The sequence below is a fragment of the Cydia amplana genome, chromosome 18, assembly GCF_948474715.1.
Source record: "Cydia amplana chromosome 18, ilCydAmpl1.1, whole genome shotgun sequence".
Classification (NCBI taxonomy): Eukaryota; Metazoa; Arthropoda; class Insecta; order Lepidoptera; family Tortricidae; genus Cydia; species Cydia amplana.
The window spans coordinates 2,487,819-2,510,797 of NC_086086.1; the positions used below are offsets into that span (position 1 = coordinate 2,487,819).

The window sequence follows — 22,979 nt, forward strand, 5'->3', positions numbered from 1 at the left end:
GGCGCCGGCCCCCGGCCTCGCTCCCGGCTTTCGGCCTCCCCGCGGCCCCCTCGGCGTGTCGCGTCGGCATCATCCGCGTGCGCGCGCCGCTCAGTACTGTCGCCGGAACCCGCCCTGATACGTGGAGTCTTGCGATAGCAGCCCGTCCGGTTGCGACGGGCAGTCCGGCGCGGCTGATTCCTGGCTGAAATCTGGCTGCGACGCGCCCTGCGAGAGCGAAAGAGGCGGCTGCTGGGACAGGGGCTCCTGGGATAGACGCGGGGGCCGACGGCGGGCGGCGAGGCCGCGGGCCGCGGGCGGGAACGGGCCGCAACGGCCTCGCATGGGGAAGGCCGCAGGCGGAACGGGCGCGTGCAGCAAGGCGGCGCGCTCCGGGCCGACGTAAGCCAGCGGGTCTCGCAGCGGCCTCGCGCGGTCGTATATGGAGCCCGGGACCATGGCCTCGCGCGCGTCGAACATTGACGTCGACATGAAGTGCGAGCCGGGGTTCTGCGCGTTCACCAGCTTCTTCGGCTTCGCGAACTGAATCGCTGATTCCTTCAGGTTGGACAGCGGGCCCTCGGTCAGTACGCGGCGCTCCTTGTAAAACGCGAGCAGATGATTCCAGAGCGGCTGCTTGCTAAGTACCTTAGGGTTGCCGACGACGATCAGTCCGTACTTCGCGCGGGTCAAAGCCACGTTGAGACGCCGCGGATCGCTGAGGAAACCGATACCCTGATGCTCGTTGGAGCGCACGCACGACATGATGATTATATCCTTCTCCCTTCCTTGGAAAGCGTCGACGCTGGCAACTTCTATCTCCTGATACAATTTAGAGTGCAAGCTCCCCTGATACTGCATATGCTGTACTAGATACGACCTCTGCCCTTCATAGGGGGTTATAATACCGATCTGTTCAGGCCGCACGCCGGCTTTTAAAAAGCGAGTGGTCAGCTTTTCAACATTAGCCGCCTCCGTACGATTGAGATAGGACGTTCCGGATCCGGCTATCTCCTCCTGGCCCTGGGTGACGTAGAAAAACATGGGGCGGTCGGGTCTCGGCCAGGGGAAGTCTATCTTATGTAGTCTACGTTCCTCAGCGCTGACGCCATTCTGCAGGGATCCTTCGTAGAAAAAGTCGGATGGGAAGCGGGATAGTTCGGGATGCATACGGTACTGGACTTCGAGACGGAAGGGTCTGATGCCTAGTACCACGAGGCGTTCGAAGAGGCTCTGGCTGAGGCCTGCCTTGGCGGCCTTTTTGCACATGACGACGGGTCCGAGCTGGCAATGGTCGCCGACTAGGATGAGTTGCCTGGCCCCGAGGACTACGGGCACCATGCACTCGGGTTCCGTGGACTGCATGCCCTCGTCGATCAGGATGGACTGGAAGCGCATGCGCGCGACGCGGGGATCACCTGTTGTAGAACATTTTGTATATATCAACATGAACATCTTGTCAAAAAAAAACCATGAACAGTCAGCAGCAGAAGTTGCTAAGCGGGCGAGGTGTTCAAAAGTCCCTTGATACGCTCTTATTCTCTTAATAATAAAGTCGCGTCAAGATAATTTTGAACACCTCGCCCGCTTAGCAACTATTGCTGCTGACTGAACATAAATTGTAAATGTAAATTGAAAATATTTACAATAAGTGTTCCGTGAACAAAGTTTTGTACGGAACACTAAAAATTAAGCTTTAGGGGTGTACCGGGCAGTTGTAGCATAAAGTGGTGTAGAGGAAACTCAGGTATTTTGCGAAAATCATAGCATTTTACAAGTAAAATAGCAACCATAATGCGGGATCTGTGTAGTTTGAGACGTGGGGTCAGGCCCGGATCTAGGGTAGAGAGGAGCGGCCGCTCTAGACGTCGGATGGCAAAGGGGGCGCCAAAATGGCAAATAAGAATAAAAAAAGTTTTAAAAGACGCGAGTGCGGCGGGGGCGCAAAATACGCTTGAAAACTTCAACGAAGGGCGCCAAAACCCGATTACGCTCTACCCTGATCAAGGGCTCGGGCCGGCACTGCGTGGGGTCATTTGAGGTGTGGGGGAGTTGTATAGTTGTTGGTTGTGGGTGTGTACCTGCGCCGACAGCTCGCCCGCCTCCTTCAGCCGCGTCAGCCTGTGTGTCTCCCGCTAGCTACAGTAACAGTACGGACCTGCGCCGACGCAGGTGGTGCACACCACGTCCGCGGCGTCGAGCAGGCGGCGCTCGGCGGCGCGGCGCAGCGCGCGGTAGCGGCGCTCGTCTGTGTGTCTCCCGCTAGCTACAGTAACAGTACGGACCTGCGCCGACGCAGGTGGTGCACACCACGTCCGCGGCGTCGAGCAGGCGGCGCTCGGCGGCGCGGCGCAGCGCGCGGTAGCGGCGCTCGTCTGTGTGTCTCCCGCTAGCTACAGTAACAGTACGGACCTGCGCCGACGCAGGTGGTGCACACCACGTCCGCGGCGTCGAGCAGGCGGCGCTCGGCGGCGCGGCGCAGCGCGCGGTAGCGGCGCTCGTCTGTGTGTCTCCCGCTAGCTACAGTAACAGTACGGACCTGCGCCGACGCAGGTGGTGCACACCACGTCCGCGGCGTCGAGCAGGCGGCGCTCGGCGGCGCGGCGCAGCGCGCGGTAGCGGCGCTCGTCTGTGTGTCTCCCGCTAGCTACAGTAACAGTACGGACCTGCGCCGACGCAGGTGGTGCACACCACGTCCGCGGCGTCGAGCAGGCGGCGCTCGGCGGCGCGGCGCAGCGCGCGGTAGCGGCGCTCGTCTGTGTGTCTCCCGCTAGCTACAGTAACAGTACGGACCTGCGCCGACGCAGGTGGTGCACACCACGTCCGCGGCGTCGAGCAGGCGGCGCTCGGCGGCGCGGCGCAGCGCGCGGTAGCGGCGCTCGTCTGTGTGTCTCCCGCTAGCTACAGTAACAGTACGGACCTGCGCCGACGCAGGTGGTGCACACCACGTCCGCGGCGTCGAGCAGGCGGCGCTCGGCGGCGCGGCGCAGCGCGCGGTAGCGGCGCTCGTCTGTGTGTCTCCCGCTAGCTACAGTAACAGTACGGACCTGCGCCGACGCAGGTGGTGCACACCACGTCCGCGGCGTCGAGCAGGCGGCGCTCGGCGGCGCGGCGCAGCGCGCGGTAGCGGCGCTCGTCTGTGTGTCTCCCGCTAGCTACAGTAACAGTACGGACCTGCGCCGACGCAGGTGGTGCACACCACGTCCGCGGCGTCGAGCAGGCGGCGCTCGGCGGCGCGGCGCAGCGCGCGGTAGCGGCGCTCGTCTGTGTGTCTCCCGCTAGCTACAGTAACAGTACGGACCTGCGCCGACGCAGGTGGTGCACACCACGTCCGCGGCGTCGAGCAGGCGGCGCTCGGCGGCGCGGCGCAGCGCGCGGTAGCGGCGCTCGTCTGTGTGTCTCCCGCTAGCTACAGTAACAGTACGGACCTGCGCCGACGCAGGTGGTGCACACCACGTCCGCGGCGTCGAGCAGGCGGCGCTCGGCGGCGCGGCGCAGCGCGCGGTAGCGGCGCTCGTCTGTGTGTCTCCCGCTAGCTACAGTAACAGTACGGACCTGCGCCGACGCAGGTGGTGCACACCACGTCCGCGGCGTCGAGCAGGCGGCGCTCGGCGGCGCGGCGCAGCGCGCGGTAGCGGCGCTCGTCTGTGTGTCTCCCGCTAGCTACAGTAACAGTACGGACCTGCGCCGACGCAGGTGGTGCACACCACGTCCGCGGCGTCGAGCAGGCGGCGCTCGGCGGCGCGGCGCAGCGCGCGGTAGCGGCGCTCGTCTGTGTGTCTCCCGCTAGCTACAGTAACAGTACGGACCTGCGCCGACGCAGGTGGTGCACACCACGTCCGCGGCGTCGAGCAGGCGGCGCTCGGCGGCGCGGCGCAGCGCGCGGTAGCGGCGCTCGTCTGTGTGTCTCCCGCTAGCTACAGTAACAGTACGGACCTGCGCCGACGCAGGTGGTGCACACCACGTCCGCGGCGTCGAGCAGGCGGCGCTCGGCGGCGCGGCGCAGCGCGCGGTAGCGGCGCTCGTCTGTGTGTCTCCCGCTAGCTACAGTAACAGTACGGACCTGCGCCGACGCAGGTGGTGCACACCACGTCCGCGGCGTCGAGCAGGCGGCGCTCGGCGGCGCGGCGCAGCGCGCGGTAGCGGCGCTCGTCTGTGTGTCTCCCGCTAGCTACAGTAACAGTACGGACCTGCGCCGACGCAGGTGGTGCACACCACGTCCGCGGCGTCGAGCAGGCGGCGCTCGGCGGCGCGGCGCAGCGCGCGGTAGCGGCGCTCGTCTGTGTGTCTCCCGCTAGCTACAGTAACAGTACGGACCTGCGCCGACGCAGGTGGTGCACACCACGTCCGCGGCGTCGAGCAGGCGGCGCTCGGCGGCGCGGCGCAGCGCGCGGTAGCGGCGCTCGTCTGTGTGTCTCCCGCTAGCTACAGTAACAGTACGGACCTGCGCCGACGCAGGTGGTGCACACCACGTCCGCGGCGTCGAGCAGGCGGCGCTCGGCGGCGCGGCGCAGCGCGCGGTAGCGGCGCTCGTCGGCCGCCGACAGCTCGCCCGCCTCCTCCTTCAGCCGCGTCAGCTTGCGCAGCTCGCTGTCCGCCGATCCCAATGCGCGCGCCTGTTCAATATTTACATATATTTATTACTTGAAAAAAAAAAAAGAAGTTGGCGGCTTAACAGTAAAACCTGCTGTAAAATGGACTCTTATGCCTATTGGGAACCGGAACGGCGCGCCGCTAGCGGCAGTAATGTGCGTATGATCATGCTCAGTGGTGGATGCAATAGTGCCCTAGGTTTTTCATTGTCGGACGAGGCCAGAGCACTGTACAAGCTAGTAAATATAGGCCTTAGTAATCACAAATGAGGGTGATTATAAATATGTTGATTATATGAAGCGACATAATCTCTTTAATAAATAAAAAATAACCGGCCAAGTGCGAGTTGGACTCTCGTACGGAGAGTTCCGCACCATCAACAAAAAAATAGAGCAAAAAATCCTGTTTGTTGTATGGGAGCCCCCCTTAAATATTTTTTTTTTTTTTTTTTTAGTATTTGTTGTTATAGCGGCAACAGAGATGCATCATTTATCAAAATTTAATAATAAAATTGCATAAGTGATATAGGTATATACAATAGGATAGGAAGTAGAGTGAAAGAGAAAATAGAAGAAATTAAAAAAACAAACTAACCTGCTCATGCAACGCCAGAAAAGACACAGAAGACTCCATAGCCTCCCTCGACTTGGCGCACAGCCGCACGACCTTCAGCCCGGTGCGGTGTATCTTCTCAGTCAACTGGTCCACTGCCGTGTTAGAAGGTGCGCACACTAGCACGGGTCCGCCGGATTGGCGCACGAGCAACAAGATTCTATAGTTGGAGTTAGAAGGATAAATCAAGTGAAAAAACAGAAACTAACCTGCTCATGCAACGCCAGAAAAGACACAGAAGACTCCATAGCCTCCCTCGACTTGGCGCACAGCCGCACGACCTTCAGCCCGGTGCGGTGTATCTTCTCAGTCAGCTGGTCCACTGCCGTGTTAGAAGGTGCGCACACTAGCACGGGTCCGCCGGATTGGCGCACGAGTTGATACACGATGGTGGCGGACGTGACGGTCTTGCCGGTGCCGGGCGGACCCTGGATCAGGGACAGGGGGCGCTGCAGCGCGTGCTTCACTGCGTACACCTGGGGGAGAGAGATGTATTAGTGTTTTTTTCTACTCCCGTACTTTTATTTGTCATTTAAAGGGTCGTGCACACACCTTTAAAACCCTACTTTATAGTTGTCAAGACAAGTCTCTAGTCTATTCCCCAAAAAAGTATTTGTGCATACACGCAGTATCTTTTTGGCGATTTTACGATACTTCGTGTAATGACCACTTAAAAAATATTGAATGAAATACAGTGTTGCCAACCTTATTTTAAATGTCATCTCTGACACATAAGTGAACCATAGACATGTTTTTTTTTTTAATTTCATTCATTCATTCATTCTTTTCCCGCCAGTACCCTCCATTTTTGTTACTTCTTGAATTAAAAATATTTGTTAAATTTACAATTTTATTTCAAAGTAAGTGCTTGGTCGTAGAAAAAGTATTGTATGCAACGTTGTTTAACTGAGTCAAAAAATACTCGTGGCGTCTTTATTAACAATTTTCGGCTTCGCCTCAAATTGTTACCCACGCCACTCGCCTTTTTTGACCCCTCTTAAACAACGGTTGCATAAAATACTATTATTGTTCGTCTGGAGTTGAGCTCCGTTTAATAAATATAGCCGGGTCCACGCAGAGCGAACATAAGGGCGGCTCAAAACGGCGAAGCACGTCCACACTGGCCGTTTTGTGCGCGAGGAAATTGCCTCGCGCGTGTTTGCTCTGTGTGGACCCGGTTAATATCACGAAACAATTTGGAAAATTCGAATGGAATTGAAAGCATTCCTATTATGCTTCAAGTGCAATAAGGTCCTTTTTATCTGAAATTCCAACAGAAATTCTGATAGAATGGTATTTTTGCACATGAAACATAAGGAATTAAGGACCCTTCTCTACAAAGCTACATTTACTTTCCTTTCTAAACTTCAATATAGAGTGTTCGTTATTTACTTAACAGAGACGGCCGTATACAATAACCTAAATGATCGCGTACCTACTTTTTCTAAAGAATTTTCTGCCGCGAACACTCTGTATATAAAACATTCCCCCAAAGTATTTTAAACAAATTACAGCACATGGTAGTCCAAAAAAGTTTTATAAGGGTTGGGCAACATTTTATTTATTTATTTTTTATTTTTATTTTTTTCCACACTTACAACTATCTTTACAGGTAAACCTAAGACAATAGTGTAACTATTAACCATACATATCTAAAGTAAGCCATTACGTCTATAACATAATATATTTAATGTTGATATTGTGAATTCAGTCAAAGGGCATGAGAATATGTCAATATTTTCCGCTATTATATTGAGGGTCCGAATAGCGCGCGTCAGTGGCAGAACATGCATGTGACACCCCTGTCAGTACCGACCTGCGAGCGGTTGAGGTCGGGCAGGTTGGGCGCGCTGAAGTGCTTGGGCAGGTGCACGCGGAATAACACCTCATCCACCTCATGCCCCAGCAGGCGCCGGTAGATGTACGGGTTTATAAAGGTTCGGCAACGTGCATGTGACACCTCCGTCAGTACCGACCTGCGAGCGGTTGAGGTCGGGCAGGTTGGGCGCGCTGAAGTGCTTGGGCAGGTGCACGCGGAATAACACCTCATCCACCTCATGCCCCAGCAGGCGCCGGTAGATGTACGGGTTTATAAAGGTTCGGCAACGTGCATGTGACACCTCCGTCAGTACCGACCTGCGAGCGGTTGAGGTCGGGCAGGTTGGGCGCGCTGAAGTGCTTGGGCAGGTGCACGCGGAACAACACCTCATCCACCTCATGCCCCAGCAGGCGCCGGTAGATGTACGGGTTTATAAAGGTTCGGCAACGTGCATGTGACACCTCCGTCAGTACCGACCTGCGAGCGGTTGAGGTCGGGCAGGTTGGGCGCGCTGAAGTGCTTGGGCAGGTGCACGCGGAACAACACCTCGTCCACCTCATGCCCCAGCAGGCGCCGGTAGATGTAACCAGATACGGAGGACTCGTCCAGCGCGAACTTGCGGAGCGCCAGTTGCATCCTGGAAAATACATTCCAGTTAATTAGGGTTCCGTACCCAAAGGGTAAAAACGGGACCCTATTACTAAGACTCCGTCCGTCCGTCTGTCACCAGGCTGTATCTCACGAACCGTGATAGCTAGACAGTTGAAATTTTCACAGATGATGTATTTATGTTGCCGCTATAACAACAAATACTAAAAACAGAATAAAATAAAGATTTAAGTGGGGCTCCCATACAACAAACGTGATTTTTGACCGAAGTTAAGCAACGTCGGGCGGGGTCAGTACTTGGATGGGTGACTGTTTTTTTGCTTGTTTTTTTTTTTGCTTGTTTTGCTCTATTTTTTGTTGATGGTGCGGAACCCTCCGTGCGCGAGTCCGACTCGCACTTGGCCGGTTTTTTTTGCCAACATATTTGGTCGGTTACTGTTCTTCAACAAATGGAGCGGAAGCTAACGTTGACGAGGTTACATGATACAATTACTTTAACCATTTTAAAAGACGAAAGAAGTGTAAGGTTCCGTCACACAGGCGCGTTTTCCGGGCGGGGCGTGAGCGGAGTGCGCCGCTTTTAAAACGTTCACGCCACGCCTGTGTGACGGAACCTTTGGTGAAAATATCTGTTACAAACTCGCGGTCTATCGTTTATTTGGTCTCTTATTCTGCGGACCCCGCTGTCGTCTCAAACTAGTTAATTGTCGAATCGAACGGGGCGGCGCGAGCGGCAGATCCATACGACTCAAAATAGCGTCGAGTCCGCGGCCTATTGTATTTTTCAAAAAATGTCTGGGAGCCGGAACGCCTCAACAAAAAGTCAGTTGCTGAAAGTTCGGTCCCGCCCCGTTCCTGCGGCGGTAGCACGGTCGCATTTTTATCGCTTGTCACTATGCCTGTCACGTTCTAACAAGTTAAAGAATAAGAATAATTTATTGAGAAAACCTTATTGCAAATTTACATTGTGCGTGAATTTTAACATATTACGTACATTGTTACGTGTACCTGAACTAGGAATCCTGCATCTCGGGCAAAGAGATAATATACTAATTTAAAGAACAACATAAGTGTGTAAGTGGCAAACACAGTGACAGACGATAAAAATGTAACCATGCTGAGTGAGCCTCACTTAGCCCACTCAGCATGGTTACATGGTAGGTACCTGTCGAAGCTGGTGCTCTTCCATATGAAGTTATTATTTTTTTTAATTGTACCTCGATACAATTTGTAGATAATTTATTTACAAACAAGATATATACAGTTATTACTAAAAGAAATTAAAAACTAGCTTAAATCTAAAATAGGGAACTATAGGTCTATAAATAAATCAATTTGTAGCTATTAGCTAAGTTGCTCTTATGTTTATTATAAGACTGTTTGTTTCTCAATAAAAAAAAAAAAAAAAAAGTCGACGACGAAGCTGGCGGTGCAGTCGGCGGGCGCGCCGGCGCCGGCCTTGAGCTCGAGGCCCACGTCGTCGCCGAAGTTGTCCGGCACCTCCATGCTGAGTGAGCTAAGTGAGGGCAACGGTAGGTACCTGTCGAAGCTGGTGCTCTTCCATATGAAGTCGACGACGAAGCTGGCGGTGCAGTCGGCGGGCGCGCCGGCGCCGGCCTTGAGCTCGAGGCCCACGTCGTCGCCGAAGTTGTCCGGCACCTTGATCACGTGGCCCACCCCCGCCCAAGGCTTGTGCAGCTCGCCCACGTATCTGACAACAACATTCTACATTACTACTTCGCTTAACCCCTCAAATTCCCTTTGTTCCCATAAAGTTTTAAGTCATAATGTATTGTTTGTTATATTATCATTAGTCAGAAATCTGAAACCGTTAACTTTTCAGGATTTTCGTAAGGTTATCCTATAGATCAGCGGTTATCAATCTTTTTTTTTTGACGGAACCCTTTTGGAAAGCGAAATACTTGATGGAACCTTACAATAAAACAATAGTTTTTAGAAGTGTATTCTTGTGCAGGGGTGTCGCGGAACCCTAGGGTTCCGCGGAACACACTTTGAGAATGGTTGCTATAGATAGAGTGTAGGTTTGTTTTATGGCAATCCTGAAAAGTGACGTGTTTTCTGAACCAAATAAATTATGACTAACGAAAATGCGGGCAAACAATACATTATAACTTACAACTTTTTGGGAAACAACAGAGACCCCCTACTACTATAATCGCTATATCGAATCAGCAGAAAAATTACCTCTAACACAGCAGACGCGATATCGCACAGGACAAATGGACAGGTGGAATACTACCTAAGAATGAATATCTAACTAATAAAAATTAAAACTTCCTAAGTTCATCTCCATGCATCAGCTTCATATCGCTGTCGGTCTTGGCCAGAGTGAAGTAGGCAATAGTCTTCTTGTTAAGACCAACGTCCCAGCGAACCTCAATGCCCTCTTGAGTTTGAGACTCATTCAGTCTCTTGTCTAAGAATATCTAACGTATAAAGATTGAAACTTCCATACCTCAGCCTCAGTTCATCTCCATGCATCAGCTTCATATCGCTGTCGGTCTTGGCCAGAGTGAAGTAGGCAATAGTCTTCTTGTTAAGACCAACGTCCCAACGAACCTCGATGCCCTCTTGAGTTTGAGACTCTTTCAGCCTCTTATCTAAGAATATCTAACGTATAAAGATTGAAACTTCCATACCTCAGCCTAAGTTCATCCCCATGCATCAGCTTCATATCGCTGTCGGTCTTGGCCAGAGTGAAGTAGGCAATAGTCTTCTTGTTAAGACCAACGTCCCAACGAACCTCGATGCCCTCTTGAGTTTGAGACTCTTTCAGTCTCTTTAAGAACATTCTAACCTACTTATAAAAATAAAAACTTCCATACCTCAGCCTAAGTTCATCCCCATGCATCAGCTTCATATCGCTGTCGGTCTTGGCCAGAGTGAAGTAGGCAATAGTCTTCTTGTTAAGACCAACGTCCCAACGAACCTCGATGCCCTCTTGAGTTTGAGACTCTTTCAGCCTCTTATCTAAGAATATCTAACCTATAAAGATTGAAACTTCCATACCTCAGCCTAAGTTCATCTCCATGCATCAGCTTCATATCGCTGTCGGTCTTGGCCAGCGTGAAGTAGGCAATAGTCTTCTTGTTAAGACCAACGTCCCAACGAACCTCGATGCCCTCTTGAGTTTGAGACTCTTTCAGCCTCTTATCTAAGAATATCTAACCTATAAAGATTGAAACTTCCATACCTCAGTCTAAGTTCATCCCCATGCATCAGCTTCATATCGCTGTCGGTCTTGGCCAGAGTGAAGTAGGCAATAGTCTTCTTGTTAAGACCAACGTCCCAACGAACCTCGATGCCCTCTTGAGTTTGAGACTCTTTCAGTCTCTTGTCATAGTCCGCTTCAAGCTTGACCAGAGGACCGAAGATGTTCTGGTATTGGTAGCCGTCTTCGTATCTGTAATAAGTTATTGGTCATTCGAGATTCAAGTCATGATTTCGCAATTTAAGACCAAATCTCAAAATATGACCTCTGATTACAAAATTTACAAAAATGAGCAGGAGTGTCTTTCTAACGCGTCATTGAAAAATAGCGTAATTGAACATTGATAAAATAAATACTCAATTGGATATAATTGACTGAGCAAATGCAAAGCGCGATCATGGGCAAAAATGCAATGTTCGGCTGTTTTCCTCTACAGAACGTACTGCTCAACCGTGAAATATGAGTAGGTCCGATAATATTTTTTTCTGTCCATTCACTTTTTGGATGGTTTTCAAAACGACGAAGCCATGCGGGTTCGCGAGGTCCACAGCTCTCAGATAGTTTATAAATACTGGCTTTAAGTCACTTGTCAGTGGTCACTTGGGTCCAGTTCCGTAATCCCCACGATTCTATCGCAGCGTACTACGTAGGCGAACAACACGCGAACGCGAAGCGAAGCGTTGCGGGGCGATTCAATCCTTTGATACTTATACTGCCTTCCTAAGCCGAATACCGCTATCTCAAAACAAATGATTTTGAAAATGAACTATCAGCTATAGAAAGCAGTGTTTTTTTTTTTTTCCTCTTTTTATCTGCAATCGGCTGTTTTAGCCATAATCAGATGTTATGTCTTTTTTGAGGGTTTTGAGAGGTATTCCATTAAATACTCTCTCTTGACTTTGATAGTATTTATCTTCTAGTGCCACTTAGTGCCTCTGGTCTAGTCGCAATATTTGCCACCTTTTCAGCCTACTCGGTTTGCCATTGGTGTTTACCAAGTCCCTTGCAAGTTCGTTTGTATGTTTTTTTAGTCGTTCTTTGTACTTAACACAATATCTAGTATAAGTTAGCAGTGAATTTTCTTTTGAGATACCACTTTTTGGCTTAGCAGGGCAGTATAGAAGTGTCGTGGGCGATCTACCTTTTCTCGAAGCGCTTCGTCGTTTTTTTAACCCTCATAACTTGGGTTTGGATTATACCAGATAAACAAAATTCTCGGGATATGATGTCATTAGTGGACTTATTAAACATAAAAAAATTCAATTGCATAGGCCGTTTTGTTACTCCAAGAACTATTGTATTATAAAAAATAATGAATAGGTAGTGAATACATTTTTCACCTTACGTCCATGTGACAGTAGCGAAACGGTCAAGCCACATATTTTGACTAAGGTGTAGAGTTTGTGAAGTTAGGGCTTGTAGAGTTAAAAGCTTGGCTCTACAAGAGATGTGATAACTTTTTGTCAGTGCGAGCCTTATGGTTTCGTCTTGGCAACATTTTACATGAAAATGTTTTTGGTGGGATTTGGTTGAGCGTGGAAAGTTTTCTCCAGCCGTCACCAGCGTTTACCAGCAATACCAGTACGCACCTGAGCAGCACCTGGTGAGGTTCCTCGTCCACGCCAGGTTTCTCCAAGTCCTGGAAAGTGGCGTCTACGTTGTCGCGCCACAGCTCTTCCAGACGCCCGATCTGCTGCGGGGTCACCTGACCAAAACCGAATAGGTTATAAACTGACAAAACTTCCGCGAGACAAAGACATAGTAAATATATTAAAAAGCGGCCAAGTGCGAGTCGGACTCGCCCATGAAGGGTTCCGTATTTAGGCAATTTATGACGTATAAAAAAAAAACTACTTACTAGATCTCGTTCAAACCAATTTTCGGTGGAAGTTTACATGGTAATGTACATCATATATTTTTTTTAGTTTTATCATTCTGTTATTTTAGAAGTTACGGGGGGGGGGGACACACACATTTTACCACTTTGGAAGTGTCTCTCGCGCAAACTATTCAGTTTAGAAAAAAATGATATTAGAAACCTCAATATCATTTTTGAAGACCTATCTATAGATACCCCACACGTATGGGTTTGATGAAAAAAAAATTTTTGAGTTTCAGTTCGAAGTATGGGGAACCCCAAAAATTTATTGTTTTTTTTTCTATTTTTGTGTGAAAATCTTAATGCGGTTCACAGAATACTTACCAAGTTTCAACAGCATAGTTCTTATAGTTTCGGAAAAAAGTGGCTGTGACATACGGACGGACAGACAGACAGACATGACGAATCCATAAGGGTTCCGTTTTTTGCCATTTGGCTACGGAACCCTAAAAACGCAACGTTGCACGCAAGTGTTGTGTGCAACCCATCGTTTGACAATAATGCCATAAATGAGGGTAGTTTCTCGCCCCCCCCCCCCCCCGCCGCCACCGGCGCCTGCGCCGAGTCATCGGGCGCAGAGAGCTCAGTCTGCGCCGGTCCGTCACCGTAAACGCAAGCTCCTGATGACACTTCTCGGTACGAAGTGAAACATGTCGAGCGTTTTTCGACTTAAAATACGTGACTGGGTTTTTAATATATTTACTAGGTTATAAACTGACTTAGATCCCACAACCCTCATTGGGCATTTATCAACGAGTAACTGAACTTCAAATTCACTATTTTAATAGCAATGATTTATAACTCAAGATAGGTTATAGGCGTTCCAAAATTGAAGCGCTTAACTTGTGACAAATTGGACAAGTTGCCTTTAGACGCGGCTAGACAAGCGAGAAATGTGCACGTGCTAACGAGCTCCCGCACACCGAAAGAGAAAGAGACGACCTTATGTTTAACAACGAGTGTGACAAATATGGATGGAATAAGAACATTAATCAAAAATAACAGATTTTTTCGTAGGCACAGAAATAAATATGGAAGTATTTTTTGTGCTCCTCAAGTATGAGTATAACCTATCTATGGTTATATAATATCATTGTTTAACCCTTAAATGCATAGTGATGCATTTATACACACAACATAAACATCAAATGTTATGCATTATTAAACAAATTCTATTTGTTCTTGTATATTATTTCAATAGTAAAACTAATAAATTTTCCGAATTATTACATAAATTTACGCAGTATTTTAATTTATAAAAGTTACATTTGTTTATAGACGAAATGTCGGAAAACTTGGAAAAACCTGGAAGTTGATGATTTTTAGTATGTGATTTTGGGCAGATTTTTCGGGGTTTGTAATTATTTTATATTTACAAATTTTATCATAGGAACATCACAAATAGTGTACCTTTCTGTTGGCAGTTAAGATTTTTCCTATACCCCTTACTATAGCTATATATTTCCAAAAATATGATTTAGACTATGCAACTTTTAACACTGATTTCCCAGTGAAAATCGATGATATAATTTTTTTTACTATTTTTCCTAGAAACGGCAAACAATTATGTGATATATATATTATATTAATTTCGGGCAAAACGAAAAAATCATGTATTTAAGGGTTAATAGCACATTTTTGGCAGCCATATAGAAATAAACTAAAGGAAAGTAACCCCTCGAAACCGGATTTGAGCTGGCATCTTCATCTTTCGCGGCTAAAGCCATAACCGCCGGTCTATCCGGTCACGTAGTTCCATTTTGTCGCGTAGGTATAATGCTTTTAAAGGACCCAAGTGTCTTCTGATTATACTTATTCAGATGACAAGCAGTACATCTTTGTACCTCCACTTAAAATATTTAATTGAATTATTTGTTTTATTTGTAAATAGGTGTTATATCTGCCTTTGCCGCGAGATAATGAGGTGAATTCAAGCCGAATGTAAGGAATAATACAGCTTATATTACCTATAGTTAGCAACATCCTAATACATAGTATATGTGACGTTCCACGGGTAAAGGAACCTTATGACGGTCGGCGCTTACGTCGCGTAGCACTGCATTAGTATTGGACCGTCGTTAATATTGGCGTAAGCGCCGACTGCCATAAGGTGACTTGACTAGTGTTGTGAATTTTGAGGCTTAAAGACTCGAACCCTTAAGAGCCAACAGGAGTGGTCATTTCTCCATACAAACGTACTCGACTGTTTCCTCCGTGGGTTTTGAAGCTAGAGCAATGATTTTTTCAACACAAATTAATATTGTCAATATCTGTGTCGGACCGTTTTGCTTTTGTTGATATTTTTGTTTTTTAAGGCGCTAGAGCCCTTCAAAAATGGCCAAAATGGCCTAATTGACTATGCCGAAATGAGAGGCGTGCTATTCAAAACTGACATCAATTAGTCAAAAAAGCAAAACGGTCCGACACAGATAATGTCATAATCATTTAGATTTCCAAATTTGGTTACGATTGGTTAAGTTTTGGAGGAGGAAACAGTCGAGTACGAAACCTCGATTTTTGATATTTTTACGCAGGATTTTTCGCCTTGTCCTTATCGCACTAGTTTTAGGAGCCGCTTCCGTTAGCGTGACGGGTATATTTACCTAAAATATTTTAATCTTAGCTCCTGTTGGCTCTTAAGACTCTCGAGGCTTAACGCCTCAAAGGCGGCAAAGATGATTTCTTGCATTCATACGGGTAAAATAAATAAATACAATTCTCAAATATAGTCGAGTCTTCAAGACTTACCAGTCTTGAGGGCTCGAGTCTTTAAGTCTAAAAATAAGCGTTATTCACAACACTGGACTTGACTCGTGGAACATCACCACAGAATAACTAATAGTACTACCGTACAGAAAATTCACTCCTTCACAAAAGTCAGAATTAGGTATAAAATTACACCTATATCGCCGCCTGCAAGCAAAATTGAAACTTATAACCGCGCACGAACCGTGAATCTCCTTTCCGCGCCGCAGTTTTATGACCGAGCTGTGAGTGTCGGCACGGGGTTATCACTTGACAAGTTTTTATACCTAAAGTCTATTTTTTTATTCGGTAGACTAAAATGACATTTCATAGTATGAAATGACACATGATGTTCATACTATGAAATGTCACTTTAGTCTACCGAATAAAAAAATAGACTTTATACCCACCGATTTATTATTTTTAAGATAAATATGTAGGAATTACAAGCTTTGATTATGTAAACATACATTTTTTATCTGGAGATAGTATGTCTGATTCTCACGGAAGTAAGTTTCGAAGCCATTGTATTTTCAATTTTGCGCGAGCGCCGCGTGACACGACTATCGTGCACGCCGAGCGGCAGCCCACTGCCATACGCCTGTCGGATGGGCGCGCCGGCCAAATGTACCTAAACTGCGGAGTGACACCCCCCTGACATCACATAGGACTTTTAATAACTTACTTGACGAGCCCTCATCTGCTCAGCTTCAGAAGGTACTTTGACCAGCCAGGACAGAAAAGCGCGGTCCGCTGAAAGTGAATAAAGTTACAATTTATTTTTATAAGTTTATGTTTAAATCAAGCCTTTATGATAAACATTTGGTGCATCGCTTTTTTGTTTCGCCGGGAGAAAACTTTTCAAAACAGATATGAAAATAAATGTAAGTCTGCAACATGAGTTGAGTTTAACACATTCAGTGCCGAAAACCCGACTATCGGGTATTTTATGATTTCGTTCCCAGGCCGGACGACCCGATAGTCGGGATCGTGGTAGCTTTATATGGCGAAATTTTCGTGGCCAGGCGCGGATATCTTGTTTGGCTGGGTGGCAATAAATGTGTTAACAAATTTTACCGTTAGCATGGGCATTCAGTCTAGCTCTAGGCTGCCGATGAAATAAAAATACATACACTTTATAAAATAAGTCAGCGACTCTGAACCTTCGGTCTAGATATTATGGCTGGGTAAATAAACATTACCCTCCTTTATCAGGCAGTACAGAAATAATTTGCAAGCATAATGAGAATAGGTATTTCATGAAGGGAATATTCATAAGATTGAGCTGACCTTTGTAGTTAACACATTACTTAGCATTTCGAGTAGTGCCTTTGGTAGGTACTTAACCTCAACTGATTAATTATTTATGAACTCAACCATGGTTTTAATTATTTTAAAATAATGCAAATTAATACTAAGTGTTGTAGCAATTATAAATCCTATCATAAACATGAAAATACCAAATCACTTCATCAACAAAAATAAATAATTGACATCTAACTGGGTGCTAGAACACAGGATGGTCTGAGCCCACGCGCGTTGTAATATACAGATCTTTTTGAGAGACGGCACACCGCTTGCGTGACGTGTGCGTGCACGGCTCCAACATTTTAACGCACGTGCACGTTTATGCACACGCAGCTGGTGTGCTCAGGCCTTAATCCTATGTTTATAGAACTATAGTTCGTTTTTTTAGCATTAGAAATAGGGTAAACAATCTTGATGTGTCTTTTAATTGAAAAACACATTTTAAAAATAAGTTACGGTAAATATGTAACAATTATGAATCTAATACGATCTTTTATAGTCTTCTGCTTTCATAAGTAATAGTTATTGATTTTATAAAGTGTTTTTCAATTAAAAGACATGTCAAAATCGCTTACCTTCTTTCAAGTTTTTTCTAATGCTAAAAAAAAACGAACTATAGGTGCACACCCTGTTAGATTTCAATTATTTTGTTGGTAAAGTAACATTGGATTTGGCTCCTAACGGCTACCATGCTGTTAGTATTTGGTCCTCACTTTGTGCTTATTTTTAGCCCGAAAAGAAAATAGTTATGAATATACAGGGTGCTTCCTGTAACAGGAGCAATAAATTAAACTGTAGGCTGTACTCCTCAAACTGACCAACATTTGTTCAGCAACTTTTGAAAATAACTCGTGTTTTGATTTTTATTACACTTTAAAGTTTATTCTAAGACGCAATGTATTGCAAATTTTGTTATGATTAAAGCGTGACAAGCAACGTCAAACACACTGATGTCAGCGTACATTGAAGGCAATATTTATTTTGTATGAAAAAGAGGAAGTCTAAAGAATTCATAATTTTTAAAAGTTGCTGAACAAATGTTGGTCAGTTTGAGGAGTACAGCCTTTAGTTTAATTTATTGCTCCTGTTACAGGAAGCACCCTGTATAACAAAAACATTAAAAATGCTTTAAAAATGTACGCACAAATCAACGGCTTCCACTGCTCCTGGTCCCAGTTCATGTCCTTGAGGGAGCTCTGCGCCGCGCACGGTTGACTGCAAAACATAATGGTCCTCATCAACGATGTCGCGGGCACAAACTAGTGTAAGATATTTTCTTTGCAGTTGCATATTTCCAAAAGTTAAGACGCGTCCAAATCAAGCAAATACCGCTAGTTTGTTGAGGATTGCGGGCTCTATGCGAGTCATGCATGAGTTACGCTAATTAGGCACGCAGTCTAATTCGTTTTATAGGTCTGAATGCACCTTTACCAAACTTGTGTATCCACCGAGTTATGTAACCTGATCTGATTCTTTAGTAGACATTTATGGCTTGTTAATTTTTGATAGTATATGAGTCTCCGTTTTTAAAAGACAGTGCTTTGCCTTTTAAATAGTGTATGTTTGATAAAAGATACTCCGATTAATTAACAAGCACTTTATTATTTAATTTACTTTTTACATCCAGACGGCCATTGTTCTAAGTCTAGACGCGAACAACGAGCGGGACAACGAGGTGCGATAGAGACCGCATATTACGGTTGCGTTCACTAGGAATGCGTTCTCACAAATCAGATAGTATTATTAATGAATGACAGAATATGATGTAAGGATACTGGACAAATCCCAAAATGTTCTCCGCTCAGCCTTAGAATGGCCAGTTACTTTTGAACCTGCACTGCGTTAATTTGTCTAAACTGAGGTCTTGTCTAGAGGCAATAGTAGAGTGAAAACATGCTGAAGTGAACTAGCTGATTAATACTGATTAACTTTATAACTTACCGACACAGCAACACCACAACAGAGTCAGCCTTAGCGGGTATAAAGCCAAGAACGAAGACATTTCTCGCACCACACGAGTAGCACTCGAGCAGGGTCTCGCCCAGCGGCCCGTCGCGGTGCAGAGCAGCCTCCTTATGCTTGGCGCGGACCAGGTGGTTGATGATATGCGAGCCGGAGGTGTTGCCGCGGCCATTGCAGAACCTAGAATGGATAGGATTAGCATGAGTTGTTGTACAAGCTGGTTTAGACTAGGAAGCAAAAAAAACTTATCGCTTCTTATAAAAAAATCGAAACAGACGAGTGGACTCTTCACGCGACCGGCGGCGAAACAAGCTTGGTGGCGGGCGGCGACCGCCGCAGCCGCCAATGACGTGCAAACCGGATTCATTCAAGTCTATACGGCTCTGACCAAGTGAACTTAATAATAATAATAATTGTATAAGAGAAAAATATTTTGATGGCCTGCATCATCAGTGAGTACATAGTATAAAACAAAGTCGCTTCCCGCTGTCTGTCTGTCCCTATGTATGCTTAGATCTTTAAAACTACGCAACGGATTTTGTTGCGGTTTTTTTTTAAATAGATAGTGATTCAAAAGGAAGGTTTACGTATAATTTGTTAACCCATGCGAAGCCGGGGCGGGTCATGTTAATATGGTTCATAGACAAAGAGGCAAACCAAGATTATATACATGCCTTTATAATATGTGACCCTGCAATTGATTACTATCAGTACACAAAACATTAATTCACTGTTATCAATGTATGTTAGTATTATAATAAAACAAAGTACGCCGCCGCGTCCGTCTGTGTGTATTTATGTACGCGATAAACTCAAAAACTACTCAACAGATTTTCATGCAGTTTTCACCTATCAATAGAGTGATTGTTTAAGTATAATAATTATACAGATAGATTATCTTCAGTTCCTAAAGAAACATATTTTTATACAACTTTTGAAATAACACCAGAGACTTCAAATTAGAAAAGACAACTTTCATACAACATCAGCATCAATATTCCCATGTGCTTCATCATTGTACACTCGCAATTCTCGCAACTTCAAAATACATTGCGTTTTGGGTTTTCAGTTATCACCAATTGACGACTACACACTCTTTGGATAAATTGCGTTGCCACATATGCACATATCAAAGGTAATGGGATAGCATGCTGATGTGCCATCTGCAAGTTTCTAAACTTGTAAAGTTTCCGAAATTTTCATTTTTGTATGGCAATGATCTAAAGTGAAAGTTCCATTTATTTTCCTGATACCCAAGACCTTTTCTAACATTTATGAAATTTTCCACATCAGTATGTTTTAACCAGTGATGGCCGAAACGTTAATGCAATTGAAAATGTTGAACCGAACCAAGTTGTTGTTGTTTGTTGTTGAAATGTTGTTAAATTGAACCATAAACTGTAATCGTCCGTTACGGTTTAAGGTTCAATTTATAATGGTTAATGGCCAACATTTTCAATTGCATTAACGTTTCGGCCAACACTGGTTTTAACCACTAGCATAATCAGTGTGAGAAAATTGAAACCAAATTTTACTGACTCATGTGCATGCACCTACAACATATTTATATTTTTCCTTAAATATTTTTATAGTAGTTGTTATCATAGTTATTAGTTTTACTTTTAAAAGAATTTTAACTGGAAGGACCTTATTACTGATAAGACTTTTTCTGTGACCAGTATGCAATTACAGTTTACGATAACAGTTTGTTGCACAAAAATTGACAATTTAAGTTATGCTATCCTCATTACAAAAATTTTTAAACAGTTGTGTCAATAACACTGGTTACCAGTTAAGTATTTGAAAGTTTAACTGTTTACCATTATAATATACTATTAAGTCTTGTTAACATTATTATATCACTAAGCCTTGTTTAATATCCCTGATACGAACATTACAGCCAGATTACCCTAGTCCGACTGATATGTCATTTCAGTACAAAATTTGTATGAAAGCAGGATGACTAGGTAGTGAACTGGTCAATCAATCTATCATTCTAATAGCTGAGACATACAAACAGTAGAACAATGTCATTGTTAATATCTAACTTACCACTTATTGCATATGTTGCACATAACTACAGTCGCGGGGTCGTGGATACCGCAGTACTTGCAAGCATGGTCAGGCAGTTCCTTGCTGCTATACAGCGCTTCATCCTCTTCCTCAAATTGCAACTCTGCTATCGCATTCGTAACAGAAGATACTTTAGAACTCAGATCCAAACGACCTAAGCCGTTAACCTACAAGAACACAGAAATCATATGGTGTAATCAAAACGAGTAAATAAAACGAGGTTAGGTGCACTAGTTTACAGCTACTGACCTGGTTGGAAGTGGTTAGACCATGATCATGCTGCGAAGCCTGGGTTTGGCTCTGAGAAGGGAGGGTGAAATCAGTGAACTCGAACTCCGATCCCTGAGTATCAGCTCCTATAAGATCCGCTTCTTCAGTATCCAGAAATGTGAGCGTTTGGGAGCTCGGTCCATACGCGTCGACGCTCATGGTTGTGTATTGTAATTTAAGTTAAAATTTGGAAAACGTGTCAAAAAGATTAATAACAGAACGATAAAACAATTCTCCCATAACAGCCACGCAATAATTATCAAACGGCTAGGAAAGAATGACGAATAGGAAAATACGCCATGTTAGTTGTTGGCATGTTGGTAGCACTGAAAGTTTGTTTTCGATTACGAAATGAATCACCTTCAATTATTTTGTACATGTTTCCCAGAAAATTTCCTCAATATCATAGAAAGGTAAAAAAGTAAATTTTATTACGAAAAAATGTCTAGATGGCTATAAATTTTCTAATCATTATAATACATTCAGCTTTTATTGAATTATTTACCTTGGCAGCACTGAACTCAAGTTCATAAGTTGAAAGTTCCCCTCAATAACCTCTAGATGGCACTCAAAGGCTCTTCAACTCCACCAACTGCTGTCAACTGTCAAGTCGCCGTCAAGGCGCGAAATACGAGTAGGATCTTATGAAACCACAGACATGAAACTTATGAATTCAATTTAAATGATTTAATTCATCAAATTTTGGTTACAGATGAATAAATATAACTCGACCGCAAATGGGCGTTTAAATCCGGCCCAGCAGCGTGACCTCAAGTTGTAATTGCCGTCTCCTTCATCAGCTAGCTGCAAGTTATTCTTTTGAAAGAAGGTGTACCTAACGTTGTTTCCTCGAAAGCAATAGTTAAGCTACTTTCAAAAGAATCATCCCGCAGTGGTTTTAGATTGATTTCCAATGTTCCGCGTAAAAACAAAATCGAGATTTAGTTATCTGCTTCATTACCGGGAACACACTTTTATTTAGATCCGAGATTTTTTTTGTCTGCTATTATGATTATGAAGAAACCAAAAAGATACGTATTCCTGATGGAAACAAATGCGATCTTGATTAGACCAAACGTGCCCCTAATTAGACTTCCCGTTTGGTTTATTTTTTTAGCCAAATAGGATTGCCATTAAACAATCGGCTGATGGACGGATCCCGGTCAGTAGAACTGGGCACGTCATGCAACTATATACCAATGGATTGCTAAGTTTTCCCTAGATGCTTTTGTGTAGTTTCCTTTATTTAGACAGCGAGTTTTCACCAAATTTTCACATAGAGTCTGTGCGGAAAGAGAAGAGTCGTGGAATGTATGGGGCCCAATACATTCCACGACTCTTCTCTTTCCGCACAGACTCTACACAGATATTGTCACCATAAAGTTGGTGAAAGCTTAAACGAACTCTATCTGTCGGTTTTCCAAACCAACCTGTTTTTTAGGTTTTCTCAAAGAGTAGTATAATATATATATGAGAAAACAATTATACAAAACAATTTAAGAAATTGTCGTCTGTCACCTGTCACTTGACAATTGTCACTCGACATATGTCACTGACAAATGTCGGCGTGGTGAAACAAAGGTCTGTCATTTTCTTGACAATTGTCGTACCTGTCAGCTTGGTGAAATAGGGGCCAGTCTTTTTAGTAGATAAATTATGTGCGTATTATGCACTTCTACCTTATGTTTCATGTATGACTGTATGTGTTCTGAATAAATAAAAATAAAAAAATCTGTGCCGCTACTGCAATTTTACACCTATATTATAGCAGTAACTTGCATCAGGAATGACAGGAATACTGCTGCAGTCTGAATCAGAATATAACCTTTCAGAACATTAGTAACTATAGTGGCTCGGTAATTCGTCAGTTCGTATTCGGGACTTTGCATTTTGGTAGA

The 22,979-nt window shown here is 45.1% G+C and overlaps 1 protein-coding gene across 1 annotated transcript; it reads right to left on the reverse strand.

Moving 5' to 3' along the window:
• LOC134656282 (regulator of nonsense transcripts 1-like) lies at positions 1 to 21,421 on the reverse strand. The gene is made up of 12 exons (XM_063511801.1): positions 21,061 to 21,421; positions 20,791 to 20,978; positions 18,718 to 18,918; positions 17,921 to 17,991; positions 16,154 to 16,221; positions 12,434 to 12,549; positions 10,827 to 11,036; positions 9,153 to 9,323; positions 7,481 to 7,640; positions 5,394 to 5,660; positions 4,424 to 4,595; positions 1 to 1,397 (listed from the first exon to the last, which is right to left on the reverse strand). The coding sequence occupies exons 1-12, from the start codon at positions 21,238 to 21,240 to the stop codon at positions 91 to 93; spliced, it is 3,111 nt and encodes a 1,036-aa protein (XP_063367871.1). The 5' UTR covers positions 21,241 to 21,421; the 3' UTR covers positions 1 to 90.
• Positions 21,422 to 22,979: the final 1,558 nt, after the last annotated feature.

Coding starts and splice junctions, on each gene's coding strand:
- LOC134656282 (XM_063511801.1), bottom strand. CDS start 21,240: ATGAGCGTCGACGCGTATGGACCGAGCTCCCAAACGCTCACATTTCTG. Junction 16,222..17,920: donor GCAGTGGAAGCCGTTGATTT/GTGCGTACATTT, acceptor ATTCACTTTCAG/CGGACCGCGCTTTTCTGTCC. Junction 5,661..7,480: donor CCGACCTCAACCGCTCGCAG/GTCGGTACTGAC, acceptor TCTCTCCCCCAG/GTGTACGCAGTGAAGCACGC.